We start from the raw sequence: 18,317 nt of genomic DNA on the forward strand, positions 1-18,317 counted from the left end.
TCAGAGCAAGATATAATTTGTTTGTGAAATTTTAATATTGTTTTAATTTTCTTGGCAGATGGCTTGTTCATCTTATTATTTTCATGCATTGCCAAGATTAGGCTGTTTTATACAAAATTCTTAGTGAGAAGGAGCTTAAAAAAAATGTATTTATATGAGTCTCCAGAACAGCCTTCTCAATATGTGTTTTAAACAATTGCTAATTACATATTTATCCAGGACTAGTATGACTTTTTCATTTTGGATAAATAATAAACATCTTACAAATTTTCTTAATTGCACAGTTACCAAAAAGGTCATAATGGTCACAAGAAAAAAATATATATTTTTTTCGGAAAAAAGGGAAAATAATGGGTTATCCATTTATACACGTATTAATGTAACTCATATTCAGAAATTTTTTAAAGAGTTTTCAAGATGTAATTAGAAAATACATATATTGTTTTATTGAATTATGAATAAAGGCAATGCCAACATTGTGGTGTGTGTGTGTGAGTGTGTTTAGACCAGTTTTTAAATTATAAAACTTTTCAAACATCCAGAAAAGATGAAACAATAATGATATAATGATTACCATATACCCACGACCTAGATTCACCAAATGTTAACATTTGGGACAATGCCTGACCTAATCTGTCACTGCACACATTTCTTACAAATATCATCTGCCATTGCTGAGGACAAACTTCCTTCCTGCCCATGCTACAAAATTTTCCTCTCCAGTTCTCTGTTCTCTCCTTTCTCTACTATTTCTTCTGGCTTAGAGGCTCCATATTCTCTCCCTGCCACCACTGGGGATTTGCAGGGTCCAGAGGCCTCGTAGCCAAAGCCATTCTGAGAATTCTGATTGCTTTGGAGGAGTTGGTGCAAGTGTGGGGGAGGAGGAAAAGGGAAACCAGATGGAAAGTAATGCTACTGGAAGTCTGAGTTCCTACGGCCAGGAGGTGCAGCCATCTCAGAATGAGCTGTTCCCTAGAAACAACATTCTAAAAGGTTGCGTAAGGTTCTAGTGTGCCCTTGTGGCCTGGTACATGGTTTCCGTATGAAAACTTGTTGAGGTCTAACCAACCAGTTTACAACTGGATTTTGTGAACATAGCCTACTAACAGTTGTGGCTGGCTAGTATTATAAGTACTTAGTTGAGTCTAAAAAATAACTGCAACTTCTATCAAACTTGTTTTCTCTTAGCATCATCATGATTATATAAATGTTATACAAAGATAATTCTAAATATCCATAAGCATTTTCATTTTCTGCATTTCATAAATATCTCAATTCAATTTTCCATTCCTCTTTCTCCCCATAGGCTTACATATACACCCTTTATGCACAAATCACTAAGGGATATGGAATTGTGAAATCCATGTCTAAATAACTTCAGGATTTCAGTCAGAACACATTTGTTTTTTGAGACAATTTAATCAAAAGCCATTAAAGGGAAATCATTTCATTTAATTCTCTCAGCTTTTTATTTTATTCTTCTAACTCATGATCATTTGGGGGTGCATATTTGTAAAGCATAAGTGTCAATTTTTTATAATAGTTATCCAAAGTCTCCATGCTCATGGAGTCTAGAGTTCAGCAATTGATTAGTATGGAGATACAGTCCTATAAAAAGCATAGCCCAAAGACAAAAATAATTTTTAAAAATTCAAAGAATAGTCTTGCGGAGTCAAGAATTTTATGTGTGTACCTTGAGTTATATTTGTTAATAAAAGAATGCATGAATGAATAAATGAACTAGAGCTTTGTCTAAAGTAACACTGAAATGCCTGGAAACTGAATCCTTTTCATCAGCTAGACCTTCTCAACGACATGCTCTTCTGGGTATAAAAGAATCAAGAGTATCTCTTGGCTCCCATCTATCATTTCCTCATGTGCTTATCCCAAGAATGCCCTGGCTGCCATTTTCACCTGGGGAGTTGCCAGGGGAAAGGCCAGCTGCTCATATTAAATGTTTGCAGCTATGACTCCCATATCCAATTCTGGCTCCTTTCCCCTATTTTCTCTACACCCAGGGAGTAAGATGTCAAGTGTATACAGCCCTGCTCCAGTCTTCCAATCAGACACTACCCTTGGGTCATGCCCTATTTTGGTGCCATCTGCTTGGGGACACAGAGGTTCTATTCACTGAGTGTCTGCTGTGAGCTAAGTATTTACATATCTAATTTGAAATTCTCACACAGTCCTACAAGGACAGTATCAGACCCATTTTTACAGATCTGGAGAGTAAAGTTCAGAAAAGATTAAAAAAAAAATCCTCTTCAATGTTATCTGATGCACGATTTACTTTTGGGTATTTCCTCTTTACCATCAATGGAAGACACTTCCCTTTTCTTGGAGAAATATGCTAGCATCTTCTTTGATGGACTCTTCACTTTCCCGAACAGCTCTCCCTGGAGAGCTGCTCTCTTACTCTCATCCCATGCTAGTGTCCTGAATTTCCCACAGTGATTTGGCCCTTACCCCATTGAATTTTCTGGCTTCTTGTCTGTTAGATTCAACTGAAATCTTAAAATATCTGATCAGTATTTAATAGAGTTGGCAGGTTAGAATCATAAAAAAAAAAAGCATATTTAAACAAAACTTTCCAAGTTCACTTATTTAGAGCACATATTATTTTCCCATGTCATACAGACAAATGGACAATGAAATGACCACCTGTTTACTGCTAATGATGTTCACATGCCTTTTAAAAAAGTAATTCTGGCTTTATCTGCCTACAATCTTGGCGACAAAACTCTTGGGAACATCAAGGCCGCAGGAAGCCAAAGGCAGCAAACTGACAATAAAGTTTGTGCTTAGACTACTAATAAGGAAAGAAATACTGTGAATCTCTAATTCCACATAATTATTTAATCTCAAGAGGGTGAAATAAAGCCAAATGCATGTTTTAAGAAACCTAAGTTTGGGTGTTCAAATATAGGACTGAGATCACAGGGATTTCACATAGTGCATTTCCAACTTGAAAAAAATATTTTAAAACCCTCAAATATAAAATATGCCAACCACTATTTCAAATGCTTAGTCTAACTTGATATAGTGTGAGTGGGTCAATCATTATGCCTTCCAAATGAAAAAAAAAAAAATACATAAATACTGAAAGAACTTAAAGTAATAGATGGATATTAACTGTAGCCCACAATGCAAAAGATATAATAGTCCTAAAACAAAACAAACAAAAAAAAATTTAAAACTATATACATGGACCAAGATATAGAATAGATGCATTTTCTAAAATGATGGCTTTTATCAAAGATTGCTGTATTTTCATACTTAAATCAAGGACGGAAGAGAATAACTGGTTTTAAGACGTTTACTAATTTTTTCCGGGGGGGGAGGGGTCCTTATTTAAGTTTATTGATGTCTATGGATTTTATTTTTAATGTAATGTATCTATCCAATTACCAGGTTGACAAAAAATAAGTTTATCTTTTATTTGTACACTTTAATACAGTTTAATGGTTAAAAGCACAGGTTCTAAAATTAGATTGTTTGGGTTTGAATCACAGCTCTGTAACTTGCCTTGGAACAAACTGACCTAACTTTTTGTGTCGTTTACTCAACTATAACATAATAAGATTAATACCAATACCTATTACCTGGGGTTATAGGCAGAATTAAATAAGTCAATACAAAAAAGCACTTAGAACAATGCCTGGTGTATAGTAAGTGCTCAATATTTGCTAGATCATTCTTTTTTAACTGCAAAGAAAAAGGTGCATACGAGGTTATTGTACAATTAAGTACATTTTGAAATGGATAGAATAAAGCATATGTCTCTTCCCTTGTTTTTAAGTAGGACTGAATATAAGCCCAATGTAGATATTATCGTTTTTCCTAATTAAAAAATAATTCTGAAGAGAAGTAGCTTGTTTTCTATCTGTAGGATGTTTTTCCCAATATTATCCTAAAACATTTCAAGTGACTACTGTTGAATACAGAATTCATTAGCTTCAAAGTTTCTCAAGTGCATTTTTGCAAACCTTTACTTTCTCCATAGATTTAGGTTTTAGAATCATGTTAAGGTCTCCTCTAAACCAGCAATCATATCTGAGATTCCAGATTTACTGGTCATTGCCTCATATATTCTTTTTATACCTATGAAAAATGTTTAAATAATTAACATTAAAGATATACTCACAATTGAATCCTAATTCTAAAATCTTACATCATGTCCGATCACATACAAAGGAGAAAATAACTAGGAATAAAAAGGAAAAGTTGCTTAAGTGAAATAACTCTAAACTGTACCATCACATGGAAAAATGACTACATTTTTAAAGCACTATACATGTTCAGGGCATTAATACTAATAATTTTAAACTCCAAGTTAGAGCAACTGGCTAAGCAAAAATCTCTCTAACACTCGTTGGGAGTCCCTGGGTAGTGGAAACAGTTAATGCGCCTCCCTGCTAACCAAAAGATTGGAGGTTTGAGCCCAAACAGAGGTACCTGGGAAGAAAGACCTAGGGATCTACATCCAAAAAATTAGTCATTGAAAACCTTATGGACCACAGTTCTACTCTGATACGTATGAGATTGCCATGAGTGGGGATCGACTCAACAGAAACTGGTGGTATTGGTTAACATTTGTTGAAAATTACAGTGTAGTTCTTTAAATAATTGTTTACTTTCAAAAAGGCACTTTTACTTTAGGTACTCATGCTAGTTCTAGATTTGTGGGCTACCAATAATTCGGAGTTGGAAGACATGTTATCATATATAATTAGATTCCTTGTGCGTGTGTGTGTGCGCGTGTGTGTGTGTAAATATACACACACACACGCGCACACACATATGGAAACTCTGGTGGCATAGAGGTTAAGTGCTATGGCTGCTAACCAAAAGGTTGGCAGTTCGAATCCACCAGGTGTGCCCTGGAAACTCTATGGGGCAGTTCTACTCTGTTGCTATGAGTCGGAGTTGATTCGATGGCCGTGGGTTTGGTTTTTGTTTGGTTATACACATATATGTATACATGATAGATATACATGAAAACATGATATATATATATATAGATAGATAGATAGATAACCAGATATATATATCATGTTATCAGAAGGCACTTCTCCCTGGAGGGTCAGCAAAAAAGAAGATCCTTAACAAGATGGACTGACACAGTGGCTGCAACAATGGGCTCAAACAGCAATGATTGTGAGGATGCTGCAGGACGGGACAGTGTTTTGTTCTGTTGTACATACGGTCACTATGAGTTGGGATCGCCTTGAAAGCACCTAATAACAACAGATATGTGTATATATATATATATATATATACACATACACACATATATTCCGTAATGCACGCATACACACATACACATATATACACACAGTCCTCCAGCATATATACATATGTACATGCATATATAATCCTTCAGTAGATCTCTTCCACTTACTGATTTCTCCTTAAATTCAAAATGCCAGGATGTAACTATACTGACCTCCGGTCAGAGGGAAATACCAGAAAAAACTGGTTTGGGGACAGCTAGGAAACTAATATAATTTTTGAGACTTTGGGAAATTGAGTGTCTCTGCCTCCAAAAATACCTACTTGCTCTTTTAGGAGATTGAGACTCAAACCAACTTTGTAAGATATGTGTGATGTGTTTCAATAACCCTCTATTAAGGAGGAAGAAGTAGGCTGAGAAGATTTAAGAGACATACCCAAAATCACTGTGTAAATGATGAAATTGAATCTTTTGACTCCTAATTCAGGTATTTGAGAATGTTAAAAGTAGACATGACCAAGCTCTAGAAAAACCTTTCTAAATTCTTCTGGTGGACTGAAAGCGTGTAAACCTGTGCAGCCTGTTGGCCAAAGTTGGGCTAACCATAATTGTCATTGATGTATCTTTTCGTGTATGGAAATCAAATAGCATTCCAAGGTATGGGGACACTTGACATTTCAAAATTGATCACCAATCTGAACACCATGGCTATTACTCAGAGATTCAGAGATTTGCTGTAAGCAGAGCCCATGACTTTGGAACAAGCATTTTCTCAAAAGGTTTTACCAACAATGACGCGAGCGAAGTGCTCAGACTGCCCCACGCTGCACAAATCCCAGGTCAGGAAATGGCTACAAATCTTCCATGAGTCGAATGACTTTAGCTCAAATCTCATTTCATTGCATTTATATTTCATAAGCACTGCATTTAGACAAAGTTAAAAGAGCAAGTCAAAGAAAATACTTACTTAAAGATTTTCTGTGCTCTGGTTTCTGTTCTTTTATCTCACCATCATAGTGACTTAGCAATTCAGTACTGGAGGATCTCTGGATTTTGAATAATTCCAGGTTTCTCGACGGACAGCATGGATCCTTTGGCTGGAAATAACAATTAGGCCAAATAATTTTACTAGGAATAAAGGATTCACCAAATGGTTAATGTTTTGGGGTGTATTTTGATAGATTTAAAGGAAAGCTTGAAATCCAATAATTATTTCGGGATAAAGGCTATATGGTCAGCTCAATACTCAATTACTAATTGTTTTACATATGTGTGTTATCCCAAGCGCTCCACATGCATTAACTCAGTCATCATAACAGACCTATTAGGAAGGTAGTATTAATATTGTCCTTATATTCCAGATGAGGAAACTGAGGCCAAAAATTTAAGTCATTTGCCTAAGGCCACCCAGCTAGTAACAACAGAACAAGGAATTAAACTTAGTCATTCTGGCTCCAGAGTCCACTCTTAATGACAACATCTTACTGATGCCTGTGTGTGTCTCTAAAGACAGGGTGTGTCTAAGGGGATTATACTGATGATACAGAAAAGTCAATTTGTATTTTATTTCTTTAAAGTTGGAGTACCAAAATAATATAATGAAAGACTATAAATAAATATCAATAAAATCACACAGGACATGTATTCTATTATTGTATACCTCATCAAAAGCTCTCAAGAATATTTTTTTTCCTCAATATTTTGTGAATATTAACATCATGAAGTTAAATATTTGTTCTAGAGTTAGTATAAAATAAGTAGTCTTAAGGAATTTGACTCTTTGTAAAAAACACACTCAATGTGTGATTTAGGGTATTTTTATAAAGTTCTAGATGTGTAATTTTCATGAGAAGAATAATCTAGCTTAGCTAGAGGAAAAATAATACTTAGTTGCAAAGGACTATTATTTACCGGTATTATAACAGTGAGCAGGGGCTTAAATACCCTGATATTTATTTTCAAGAATATGTATTATGGGCTGCATAAACTGAAAATGTAAAAATTCAGTAGTTATTAAGCGCTTGTGTGCACTTTACAGCCTCCAGTAAATGAATGTCTGTGTTATTTCAGAAAAAAAAAAATGAATGCACCGCATTTTTGAAAGAGAGAAATCAAATGACATTTAGCCTCACAAATCCCGTCTGCTGAAAAGGTTTTTAGTGGACTCTATTAAAACTCAAAAGAACTTAACATCTCTCAGTGCACAGGATCCATTTAAATGTGTGTGTGCTCTATGCAATAAGATTTAAATGACTACAGTTTAATGAACAAAGGTAACAGCCAAAACAAATACATACCAATCTGTCAATTGCATTTTTGATAGCGTGGAACCAATCCAATATGATGAATTCAATATCTGACTGTAGAAGGAACTCATTTCCTGATACTGTTGTGATCTGGAAAAAAAAAAAAAAAAAAATCGACAGGTAAGCAAACCATTTGAGCTGAATCTCTTACATTAAAAACAAAAAATCCTTTTATAAAAATACACTTTAATACACTGAAATATTTTCTTGTATTCCAGTAATTGTCTTTCTGGGAACTGGGAGACCAGAATCTTTTTGAACTGCTCTCTATAAACTGTTTTTTCATTTCATAACAAACGCATTATTGTTTTAATAATGGAACGATTAACTCAGAGTAGGACTAAAGCTGAATAACTCCAGCTCAAGAAGAAACAAGCCAGGAAGTTCAGACTAATGCAGACAGAACACACTTAAGTCAGAACCCTCAAGAAAATGCACGAGGGTGTGTCAGAATTCATTCTGCACTTTTGGCTCTTTCCTGTTTGTCTTTTTCAAATCTAATAGTATCTCTATATTTGATTTCCTTTTATAGAGGGCTCTAAAACAGATTATTTACCAAAGAGACTAATGCAGACGTTTCCAAAAGGTCATTCAAATGAATAACATTTGGCTACTTCTACTTTCTTATCATAAAAATCAATCGGAAAGTCAAAAAGAACCAATTTCCCCACAAAGGAACTTTATTAGAATAAAAGTTCATTTAAATATTCAACCCCCTCATGAAGATTATTTATCACGTGAACACCCTGGTTCTGAACTTATGATGGTGCTATGTGTTTGGTAATATTTAGCATGTAACATTTTCCATTCCAGTGAACTTTTTTCTCCCCAGAATTGGAAGAGAAGGTTGTGGCCTTATAGAAACAGAGCAACGCTCTTGATTTCACATAAAGGGCTACTTACAGAAGAATTTGATTAGAGTGGGTGTAGAAACGCTTTTTGTATTAGGCCATCAATCTGAACTGTGAAGATTTTCCCTTTGTATTATTGACTTTTCGTTTCAACAGGAAGATGAGCCTCTGCCCAACATTTCCCCGCTAGCGTCACACATCAAGCAAGACTTCGGAGGTTTAGAGGACTGTCATTTCAAGATACTCATTCAAAAGCCAGTCAACTCTTCTCAGCCTTACTTGCTCTAAATAGAGGGTGAAGGTTGAAATGTGGAACAGGTTCTGATAATCACAAATTATGCTTCAGTAAGTTTACATAATTCTACCATTAAAGTGGCAATTATTACTCCAAAGAGCTCACTCTGAAAGTTTCAGTGATTCTTCCAGCAACATTTAGTGATGATGATCCTGAAGTTTTAAAGCAATCTTCAGTGACACACGTGGGTGTGTGTGTATATATATATACACATGTCATTTATTTCTAGAAGAACTATCTAGTAAAATGCACTCATTCTTGAATGAGATGAATTTCCATATCTAGACTGTATTTTTGACAACTGCAAGGAGAGGAACTATCCAAGGTATATCCAATTTCACTCCCATAATCCCAACCCAAATAAACTATCTGTCACAATAAATGTTTACTGCTTTAAGTCAAAACTAAAAATAAACAACAAAAAAGCCCCAAAGTATATCCAAGTATAAAAAATTGAAAGATTGAGAAATGATAGTAATTTAATTACCTACACTAGAATTTGACAGAATACTGGGGCCAGTAATTTTCCTTTTTATAAAACAGCATGTGAGATTTGGGATGCTCAAAATAGCTGGGTTTTCTGTTTTGTATAACCCTGTTGCCATCAAGTCGACCCTATATGACACAGTGGAACTGCCCCGAGAACTGCCTGGTGGATTCGAACTGCCAACATTTTGGTTAGCAGCCACAGTGCTTAACCACTACACCACCAGGGTTTCTTCTGTTTTGTACATCCACTAAAAAACAGTAGTTAGGCTGATGTTTGCCTAATGATCTGAACACCATCCACTGCAATGTTCTTTACTTACATAAAGTTCCAAATATTTACTTTATGAAGTGTTGCCACAGAATACTAATCTAAAAATATAAGGTCGCTTCTAACTAACCCAAGAAAATTAGTAACATCCCTGACCTCTACCTTTATCCTAACATAAATTTAAATATTTTGATTATGAATGCACTTACGTAACATCAGCATTTATTAACATACCCAAAGAAAAAATGACTTAGACCAAGCACAATGTACAATCTAATGTAATATTTCTCTGCCAGTATAAATAAACCATTATTAAAATTATAAAAAGGAATAACATTTTCAAAGTACAAGAAATAAACATAATTAGATTTACTGTATTCTGACGGTTTATGAAAGAGACAACATAGTTCAGTGTTCAGTTTAGTAAATTCAAACAGTGATAAAATGTTTAAGTACTTCAGTGATATGTCTGCATTCTGGGGGCACACTATGCAATGGGGCTCTTTCACTGCTAACACAACCAAAAGCAAAACACATTTTAAAAGTGTCTTTGTCCAAATCTATTACTGTATTAATCATACATAATCAGTGATTTACAAATTTATGTCTGAAAGCTAGATCAGAGAACTATATGAATGCAATTCATTCAAAACATACTTCCAGAGAGATACAGTTCATATCCTCTGTCTTCCCACTAGTCTTTCGAATTACTAGACTGTCTGGAGAAGACTGCTACTGCTCTCTACAGTTTAAATGCATCCACTTCTTAATTACAGTCAGTAATTGACTTTGTTCTGCTCCATTCCAGTCACTCACAGGAAAGCAGTCTTTGGTAAAGCCCATTTAATTCAGGTTTCTCAATCCACTTTTTTACATTACCTCTTTAGGGTTTCTGATAAATGGTTTGCTGAATCATATTTGCACTCTGAACAATCGAATTTTCTACACTCTTGGGAAAAAAGACATCAGTAAAGAATGCTAGCTTTGACTAAACCTTTTGATTGAACAACTCATGACAGCAATCTAAAGTGATGTACAACTAATAACAGACATAAAAGATTTGATACTGAGCCATGCTAATGTACTCTTTCTATGTTTTGCCTAAGTGATACCAGAAACTAGGGTGAAACAGAGGAAGGAGCAATTTACAGAAAATGTGACCAGTTTGGGCAAGAGCTGCTAATCTCTCTTTTGCTTAGAAGCCTAAATGACTGCCATCAAGTCAATTCTGACTCATAGTGACCCTGTAGGACAGAACAGAACTGCCCTACAGGGTTTCCAAGGCTGTAGTCTTTACAGACGCAGGCTGCCACATCTTTCTCCCGCAACTTGGCTGGCAGGTTCAAAACACCAACCTTTCGGTTAGCAGCTGAGTGCTTAACCACTGTGCCACCGGACAAATGTTCCTTAAAATCTATCATCAACACAAAGTTGTACTTTGAAAGGATATATCCGAGCACCCAAGAAGTCCTAATGCAATGTGCTACTGGTGTCAGTAATGGACATCTTTAAGGAGATGTCTGGGGTCATTTGCCTTGAACTTTTTCACACTGAATAAGGGTCCATTTGAATGCCCGAAATTTATATAAGCATGTCCACTAAGCAACATGCAGAGCAGACACATTGCTAACAAGTGTTTGGTATTAATTCAAGGACAGTTTCTCTTGGTCTAGAAACCTGGCTCTGTCTCCTTGTTGTGGTTGCTCTGAAGGTGGAGACAGGTATACCAAAACTCTAACCTTCACTGACGAGAAGAGAAGGAAAAATTTTGCTTTTTTTAAGCTTTAATTAATAAATGGAGTATTGTGCACTAATTTAAAACATATTAAGAGGGTTTTAAGGAGTTCTGTTTACGTTTATTTAAGTACTGCCATTTTCCCATTTGTAGATGTGTATCAGGAAACAGTGGTCATTCGAACAGAACAAGGGTTTAAAACCAGAAAAGGTGTGCGTCAGGATTGTATCCTTTCACCATACTTATTCAATCTGTATGTTGAGCAAATAATCTGAGAAACTAGATTATGTGAAGAAGAATGTGGCATCTAGATTGGAGGAAGCCTCATTCACAGCCTGAATATGCAGATGACACAATTTTGGTTGCTCAAAGTGAGAGAGCTTGAATCACTGATGAAGATCGAAGACTACAGCCTTCACTTTGGATTACGCATCAACATAAAGAAAACCCAAAACCTCACAACTGGACCAATAAGCAACATCATGATAAACAGAGAAAAGATTGAAAGTTGTCAAGGATTTCATTTTACTTGGATCCACAATCAACATCCATGTAAGCAGCAGTCAAGAAATCAAACGGTGAATTGCATCAGCCAAATCTGCTGCAAGAAATCTCTTTAAAGTGTTAAAAACAAAAACAAAGATGTCATTTTGAGGACTAAGGTGCGCCTGACCCAAGCCATGGTGTTTTCAATTGCCTTGTATGCATGCGAAAGCTGTACAATGAATAAGGAAGGAAACCGAAGAAGAACCGACGCTTTTGAATTGGTGAAGAACACTGAATATACCACAGACTGCCAGAAAAATGAACAAATCTGTCTTGGAAGAAGTAGAGCTGGAATGCTCCTTAGAAGCAAGGATGGTGAGACTTTGTCCCACAGCCTTAGCACATGTTATCAGGAGGAACCAGTCCCCGGAGAACGACATCTTGCTTGGTAAAGTAGAGGGTCAACAAAAAAGAGAAAGACCCTCAGTGAGGTGAACTGACACGGTGGCTGCAACAAGGAGTTCAAATATAATAATGATTGTGAGGATGCTGCAGGACGAGGCAGTGTTTTGTTCTTTTGTACATAGGGCTGCTATAAGCCAGAACTGATTCAACAGCATCTAACAATAACAACAACATCAGGTAACATCTTCTTCAACTGGCAAAAAAAAGAAAAAAAAAATTTAAGTTTTATTATGTTAGATTTTAATTTAATATTTAGAATGGCATTTAAACTGTTAAAATTTTCAATAATTTCGTATACCAGAATAGACACAACATCTTTTTATAACATTCCTTTTTTTTTTTTTTCTGAATATAAAGGTAATACTAATTTATTGTGGAGAGTTTAGAAAAACAAAAAAAGACAACGGAGAAGATATTCATAGCTACATAGAGGTAAACACTGTAGACATTTTAACTTAGTCTTTTATAAATAATAACAATTATGACAATGATCAGTGGATAACTTTATGCTACAGATAGGTACCTCATCAGTAAAACATATTTGATGGCTAAAATAATGTCGGCTACGGCTACTACTTTCCAAACCCTGAACACACATTGGGGGCCTATCAAAGATGAAATAGATGATGAATGACCTTGTGTTCTCTTTCCTTTGATAGTACCACTCTTGCAATTTCAGAATAAATCTCACAAATAATTTTGTGTTTAGGAGACTGAGAGGACAGAACACTCACCTAATCCTCAACAACCACTGATCGAGCATCCATTGAGTGGAAGGCACATTGCTCAGAGCTGGGGAAACACAACCCCCCCACCCTTAAGAGCTCACAATCTGTTAGGATAAATAGGACATATGCATTCCAAGATAAATAACAATAGAAAATTGCTTATACTAAGTCTCAATGTGAGTGGCACAGACAACGCTCATGTCAAGATTTCAGAGGGGGGAGTAATTATTGCCAATATATTTACATCACGGAATTATGCATAAACTGTTGGTCATGATATGTTATTCTTTAAAAGTTGATTGTATCAGGATGTTAGTGTATTAAAGATATGAATACTACCACTTGGTATGCAAAGTGATATCAGCTTTAATGATCTCAAAGCACATAATAAACATTGCTCAAATGCAGCTTCCCTCCACTATCATAAAGTAATTTTGCAAATGAAGAAAATGAAGCAAATGAGGAAAATGAGAATGCCGTTCTATCAAATTGGCATCAGTTTAAATGATAGAATTAAGAGATTACAAAGCTTGTGCACTAGTCGTCAGCAAAGAGTTTTACACAGCCAAGGACTACGTGTGTGTGTGTGTGTGTGTGTACTCAGAAGAGGCCATGACTGAGCTTCCCATGTGAAATTTGGAATATATACCATAGATAAAAGTTGCTTGATTCCTTAGTTATACGCTGAAGATAATCACGATTTTAAAAGTTCACCCCAAACCCTTATTCAGATATTTCCCCCCCAAAACAAATACTCTCTTGCTACGAAAAAATATAAATAAAACAGAATTGAGGCCTCCAAATAATTCCATCAGGTACTAGAAGGACTAAAAAAAATTGTGTTTGAACTAAGTATCTTTCCCATTTTCCTTAGGATTAGACTTTGATTAAGAACCTAAAGAGTGTTTGCTCCATCTTAACTAAATTGAAATTATATATAGGAAATATGTAATAAAACATGCCAAATATTCAAAGAGTCCTAAAACCACATTAAATGACAGGACTATCGTGGTGGTTCTAGAAGTAAGTGGATTAACCATTTAAGAGGAATAGAATTTAATTATTATTAAATTTAGACATACTTTGGACTTCATGATGAAATCATTTTTGTTTAAATTATATTTGAATTAAATTAAGTAGAAATAAAAAGTCATGTCAAAATATAATAAATTTATTTGAAATAAAGATGAATTATTTTCTTTGTGATATTAATTTTTGCTCTATTTTTATTGAATACTAACAGCATAAAATATAGATGTATATTTGGGCTTTATTGTAGTGAGCTATCAAGACCTAAAATTAAAGCAATGCTGCTTAAAAAATAAATAAAATACAAAGAGATTCAGTCAGGTTTTATTCATCCTGCATCACACTCCATATTTAATTGCTGATCAAATGAAGGTTGTCATGGTTATAGTAATAGTTAAATTACTTGGTCTCAAAGGTGTTTATGATCACTAAAGAAATTACATTATCAGGCTGCATGTCTGTCTCAAATTACTGGCTGGCTTGAGTAACTCCTAACATTTTTCTTGACATGTTGAGCAAAGTTAACATAAAACTAAGGGTAAAACATCAGTTAGAAGTAAAAGGTCTTCAGTACATCTTTCCAAAAATGTTACTCGTTAAAACATTTTGTGAGAAAGTATCTGCCTTGTGTTCCTGATGTTGCTAGATGTTAAGTAAATATATGCTGATTACTGCCCCCCCCCGCAAAAAAAAAGTTGCTTTGGCAACTCTCTTATTAAAATGCATTTGTAACTCCCATCTGTCATGAAAGTTTTGAAAAGTTTGTTTACTTTGGATAGCAGCCTTATCCAGGGTTACCCTAGCAAACAATGATAGCAGTCTTCAGAAGTTGTGTGAGGAACAAGCCACTAGGGATCCATTTTTGTTTTAATTGGCACACACAAACACTTTTCTGGTCTGTCAAGAAGATCAAGCTAATATGCATGGAGGGTGTTATATTCGCAGCTTTGGGGAGCAGTAAAGCTCCCTTTATTTAAGTAATTTAAATGATAGACTGCAAAAACTTTGCAAGTCAGAAAAATGTTTTATATTTTCTTTGGGAATATTTGTTTTAAGCAACGGAAAATGTTCTACATATCTAAAGATGTTGAACCTTATGTTATAATTACTCTGTTTCTTCTGACTCTGTGAAATGTTCCTAAATCCACATGCTACTAAATAAGCTGGGCCACCAATGGATCCTGCATTTCCACAACTCCCCCTGTGTTAACAAATGTGCGTTCATTAGTTTCCAGATGTTTATTGGATATGTTTTCAACGTGTTGGGGTTGATTGATTTGCATGTAAATTTATTGAAACCCTCAGTGGTGTCATCATATCAAAATAACCTGCCCATGTAAGCGATTTCTTATTTAATGGAAAGCAAACAAATGTTAGGCTACATATACGACAAGTCTCAAGTGCATTCCAAAATCTAAGGTTTAAGGTCGACATTTCAAGTAACAGTGTTTTTTAATTGAAATTGAGCTGTACCTTTAACACCCAAATAATTTTGTCCATGCATTCTTACAGCACAGATTTGTTCTGCATAATAAAATCAGCTCTGCAGTGAACAATCACACCACCTATCACCTGCCCACTCTAACTTTCTGTTTATTAACAAAATACCTATGCTGCAAATTCATTTCAAAGGGAGGACCTGGTATCTTTTCCCTTCAGTCCTTCATTTACTCCACAAACAAACGAACACACGAAAACTTGGGCTCATTCTTTTATCTGTACTAAAATATTTCAAGTACTGAGAAAAAGTCTTCTCAATATTCATGAAAGAATACTATCCAAGTAATTAGTAGATAGTTTAGCAGTTTCTACTGTTTTGCAGTCAGCTATACCAAAACTTTTGCCTGTGGTGCTTATATGACAAAGACTGAGAAAGTGACTAATTGAAGTAGTTGGTGTATAAAGACATCAATTTACGAGTTCCAGCGCTCTTAAAGTTAATTTTTAAACTTGGGGAGAGTGGCTGTCTCTAGATAAACTCATCATGCTAGAACTCCTGTTCTGCCTGCATACAGCAGTCACTCACTGCCGACCAGAGGCCAGCTTTGACCCAGAGCCATCCAAACTGTGCTCCAATTACTCATGAAGTCACATGATGTTTGGGAATCAGCTACCTCTACTATTTTCAAATCAAAATTATTTTTATTATTTCTGTCATTATTCAAGTAATGCCCAGAGTTTTTTTCTTAAACTGATTCAAAAGTGTAAAAATAAAATCTTCCTTTCCCCAAGACTCACTGATTTGTTATTTATCTTTCCACACCTTTTGGACCCATGCATAGGCATTATATGTGTGTTTATACTTTAAAGAACATACCGTGTATACGGTTATGAAATATTTTTATGCATTTAACTACCATCATCTCTCACATGAACTTAATAAAAATATCTTTGGATCTCCCCAGATCCAGTCTTTTTCTTCCAATCCATGTTCCAATTACAGCCAAAGTGATCTCCTTGAAAACTGGGTCTAATCATGCTGTTCCTCTAGTTTACACCAGCCTGAGATTCCCCACAGGTATCACACTGCAGAGCAAATTCCTTAATTTGGTCTCCAAGGTCCTGTGTGCTCTGGCAACTATCCGCTCTGCAGCCTCCTCGTTCTACACTTCCTTCTGCATCTCTATGATCCAGTTATACCGAAATTCTTTTTTGTTATTCAGATGTCCCATAGTCATTCTCATTTCCTCCCTTACAGCAGGTTGTTTCCACTTCCCAGAACTCTCTGACACCCTCTATCATATTCAAATTGGTTTAAGTGTCATCTCTTCCCAAAAGGCTTCTCTGAAATAGATATCCCTCCTGTTTGCTTCCGTTATATCCTAAATCCTCCTTTGTCATCGCTCATGTTGTTCTCCATTGCAATGTTCTGTACAGCCACTAGACTATAACCACTCAGAAGCCAAAGATAATTGTCTATCCAGTGCCTGGCTGAACAACCCACACATAAAGGGCACTAAATAAAAAAATAGATAAACCATATCTACCCTATTCATTTCAGCATAATATTTCATTGTTTGATATGCCATAATATATTTAACTCTTCCTCCATTTTAATATTATTTTGAAGGTTGAAGTACACCTGGACTCTTCAGGTAACATAAGTAGTTTATTCTGACATCTACTGACAAAACTTCTATGAGAGCAGGAAATTCTTTTGCAGGCTGGGAACAACAGTCTGAAGACTATGGTTTTCCATTAGTTAACAAGCCCCAAGATTCAGACAACAGGACCAACTTGGAGGGATCAGGAAGCACCAATGCGTATCCCCAGAACAGAATGTTCTTCATGATTATATTCTAAAGCCACCCATGGGCTTCTCAGGAGTAATCTATAGTAAAACCAAACCCACTGCTGTAAAGTCGATTCCGAGTACAAAGTAGAACTGCCCCACAGGGTTTCCAAGGAGCAGCTGATGGATTCAAACTGCAAACCTTTTGGTTAGCAGCTGTAGTTCTTAACCACTGTGCTGCCAGGGCTCCAGTCTATACTAGATCATCAAAATATCTCACCCTAAGCATGAATCTTTCTAACTGAAAGTTGACAGTGTGGGAAACTGGAATCAAGTTCAAGATTTAATTCATAGGTAAACAAGTCAAGTCTTTAGAGCTCTTCAATGATGCAAAGGTGCTCACAGCTGGTTCATCAATGTGGTAGCCATTCGTTTCACGAAAGCACACTTAACATTAATAACCAAGGAAACTGTGGGAGGACAGGTGGCAGTAGTTATGTTACCAAAAATGTTGTGGAGAAACATTTGTTAATTTGAAGTTACAGTGACTTAAGCAGAAGCAGGTATTGTTGCCACTAGTTTATTACTCACACATGTCTCCTATTAATAAGTGCTGAGATTGCATAACAAGAATAAAAGATGTTGAAGTATGTAAGTATCTCTATGCTATTGTAACATATTTGGCCATGATTATGAGTGTTTATAAAACATTCAAGAATTGTTCCATGTCTACTTACATTAATGAGAACACCTGTTAACTTCAGTGCTACACAGACTTATTTGCATTAGATTCAGGTTTTCGCACACTGTACATCACTTTTTGAAACAATTAGATGCTTATAGAGAAATATAGCTGAGCAAAAAACAGCAGCTTGAATGCCTTCCGGCTCAAGACAATTCAGCTCCAGGTTTCAGTGTAAAACAGAAATCTGCTGAATTACAATAGTGCCAGTTAGAAGTGAATGTAGATGTACTTTGTATTTTTTTACATTCGGAGAACAGAAGATACATATAAAAATCTGGGCTTTAGTCTTCAAGTAAAATTACAGCCAACTGGGATGTTTTCCAGACAAGGATGCCAACAAGAAAAGGATGACAATTCCATTACAATGTAGCTCCTCAGTGGTCGTGGGAACCTCCTGCCCAAAGTTGGTCTTCACCAGGCTGCAAGTTGGACAACTCCAGATCTTCTGACTGGAT

At 35.7% G+C, this 18,317-nt stretch overlaps 1 protein-coding gene across 12 annotated transcripts in view; it reads right to left on the reverse strand.

The window, feature by feature from the left end:
* The window catches only part of ARHGAP15 (Rho GTPase activating protein 15), a 710,746-nt gene that overhangs the window by 353,194 nt on the left and 339,235 nt on the right, over positions 1-18,317 (reverse strand). For all 12 annotated transcript variants that reach the window (XR_010322327.1, XR_010322332.1, XR_010322330.1 and 9 more), the window contains 2 exons: positions 7,531-7,629; positions 6,201-6,330 (listed from right to left, as the gene is read on the reverse strand). Coding sequence is in view for 6 of the 12 variants with exons in the window: in XM_023542980.2 (XP_023398748.1) it covers positions 6,201-6,330; positions 7,531-7,629 (229 nt within the window). In the remaining 6 variants the exon portion in view is untranslated. The remainder of the gene's footprint in view (positions 1-6,200; positions 6,331-7,530; positions 7,630-18,317) is intronic.

This window comes from Loxodonta africana, chromosome 6, assembly GCF_030014295.1.
Source record: "Loxodonta africana isolate mLoxAfr1 chromosome 6, mLoxAfr1.hap2, whole genome shotgun sequence".
In the NCBI taxonomy this organism is placed as follows: Eukaryota; Metazoa; Chordata; class Mammalia; order Proboscidea; family Elephantidae; genus Loxodonta; species Loxodonta africana.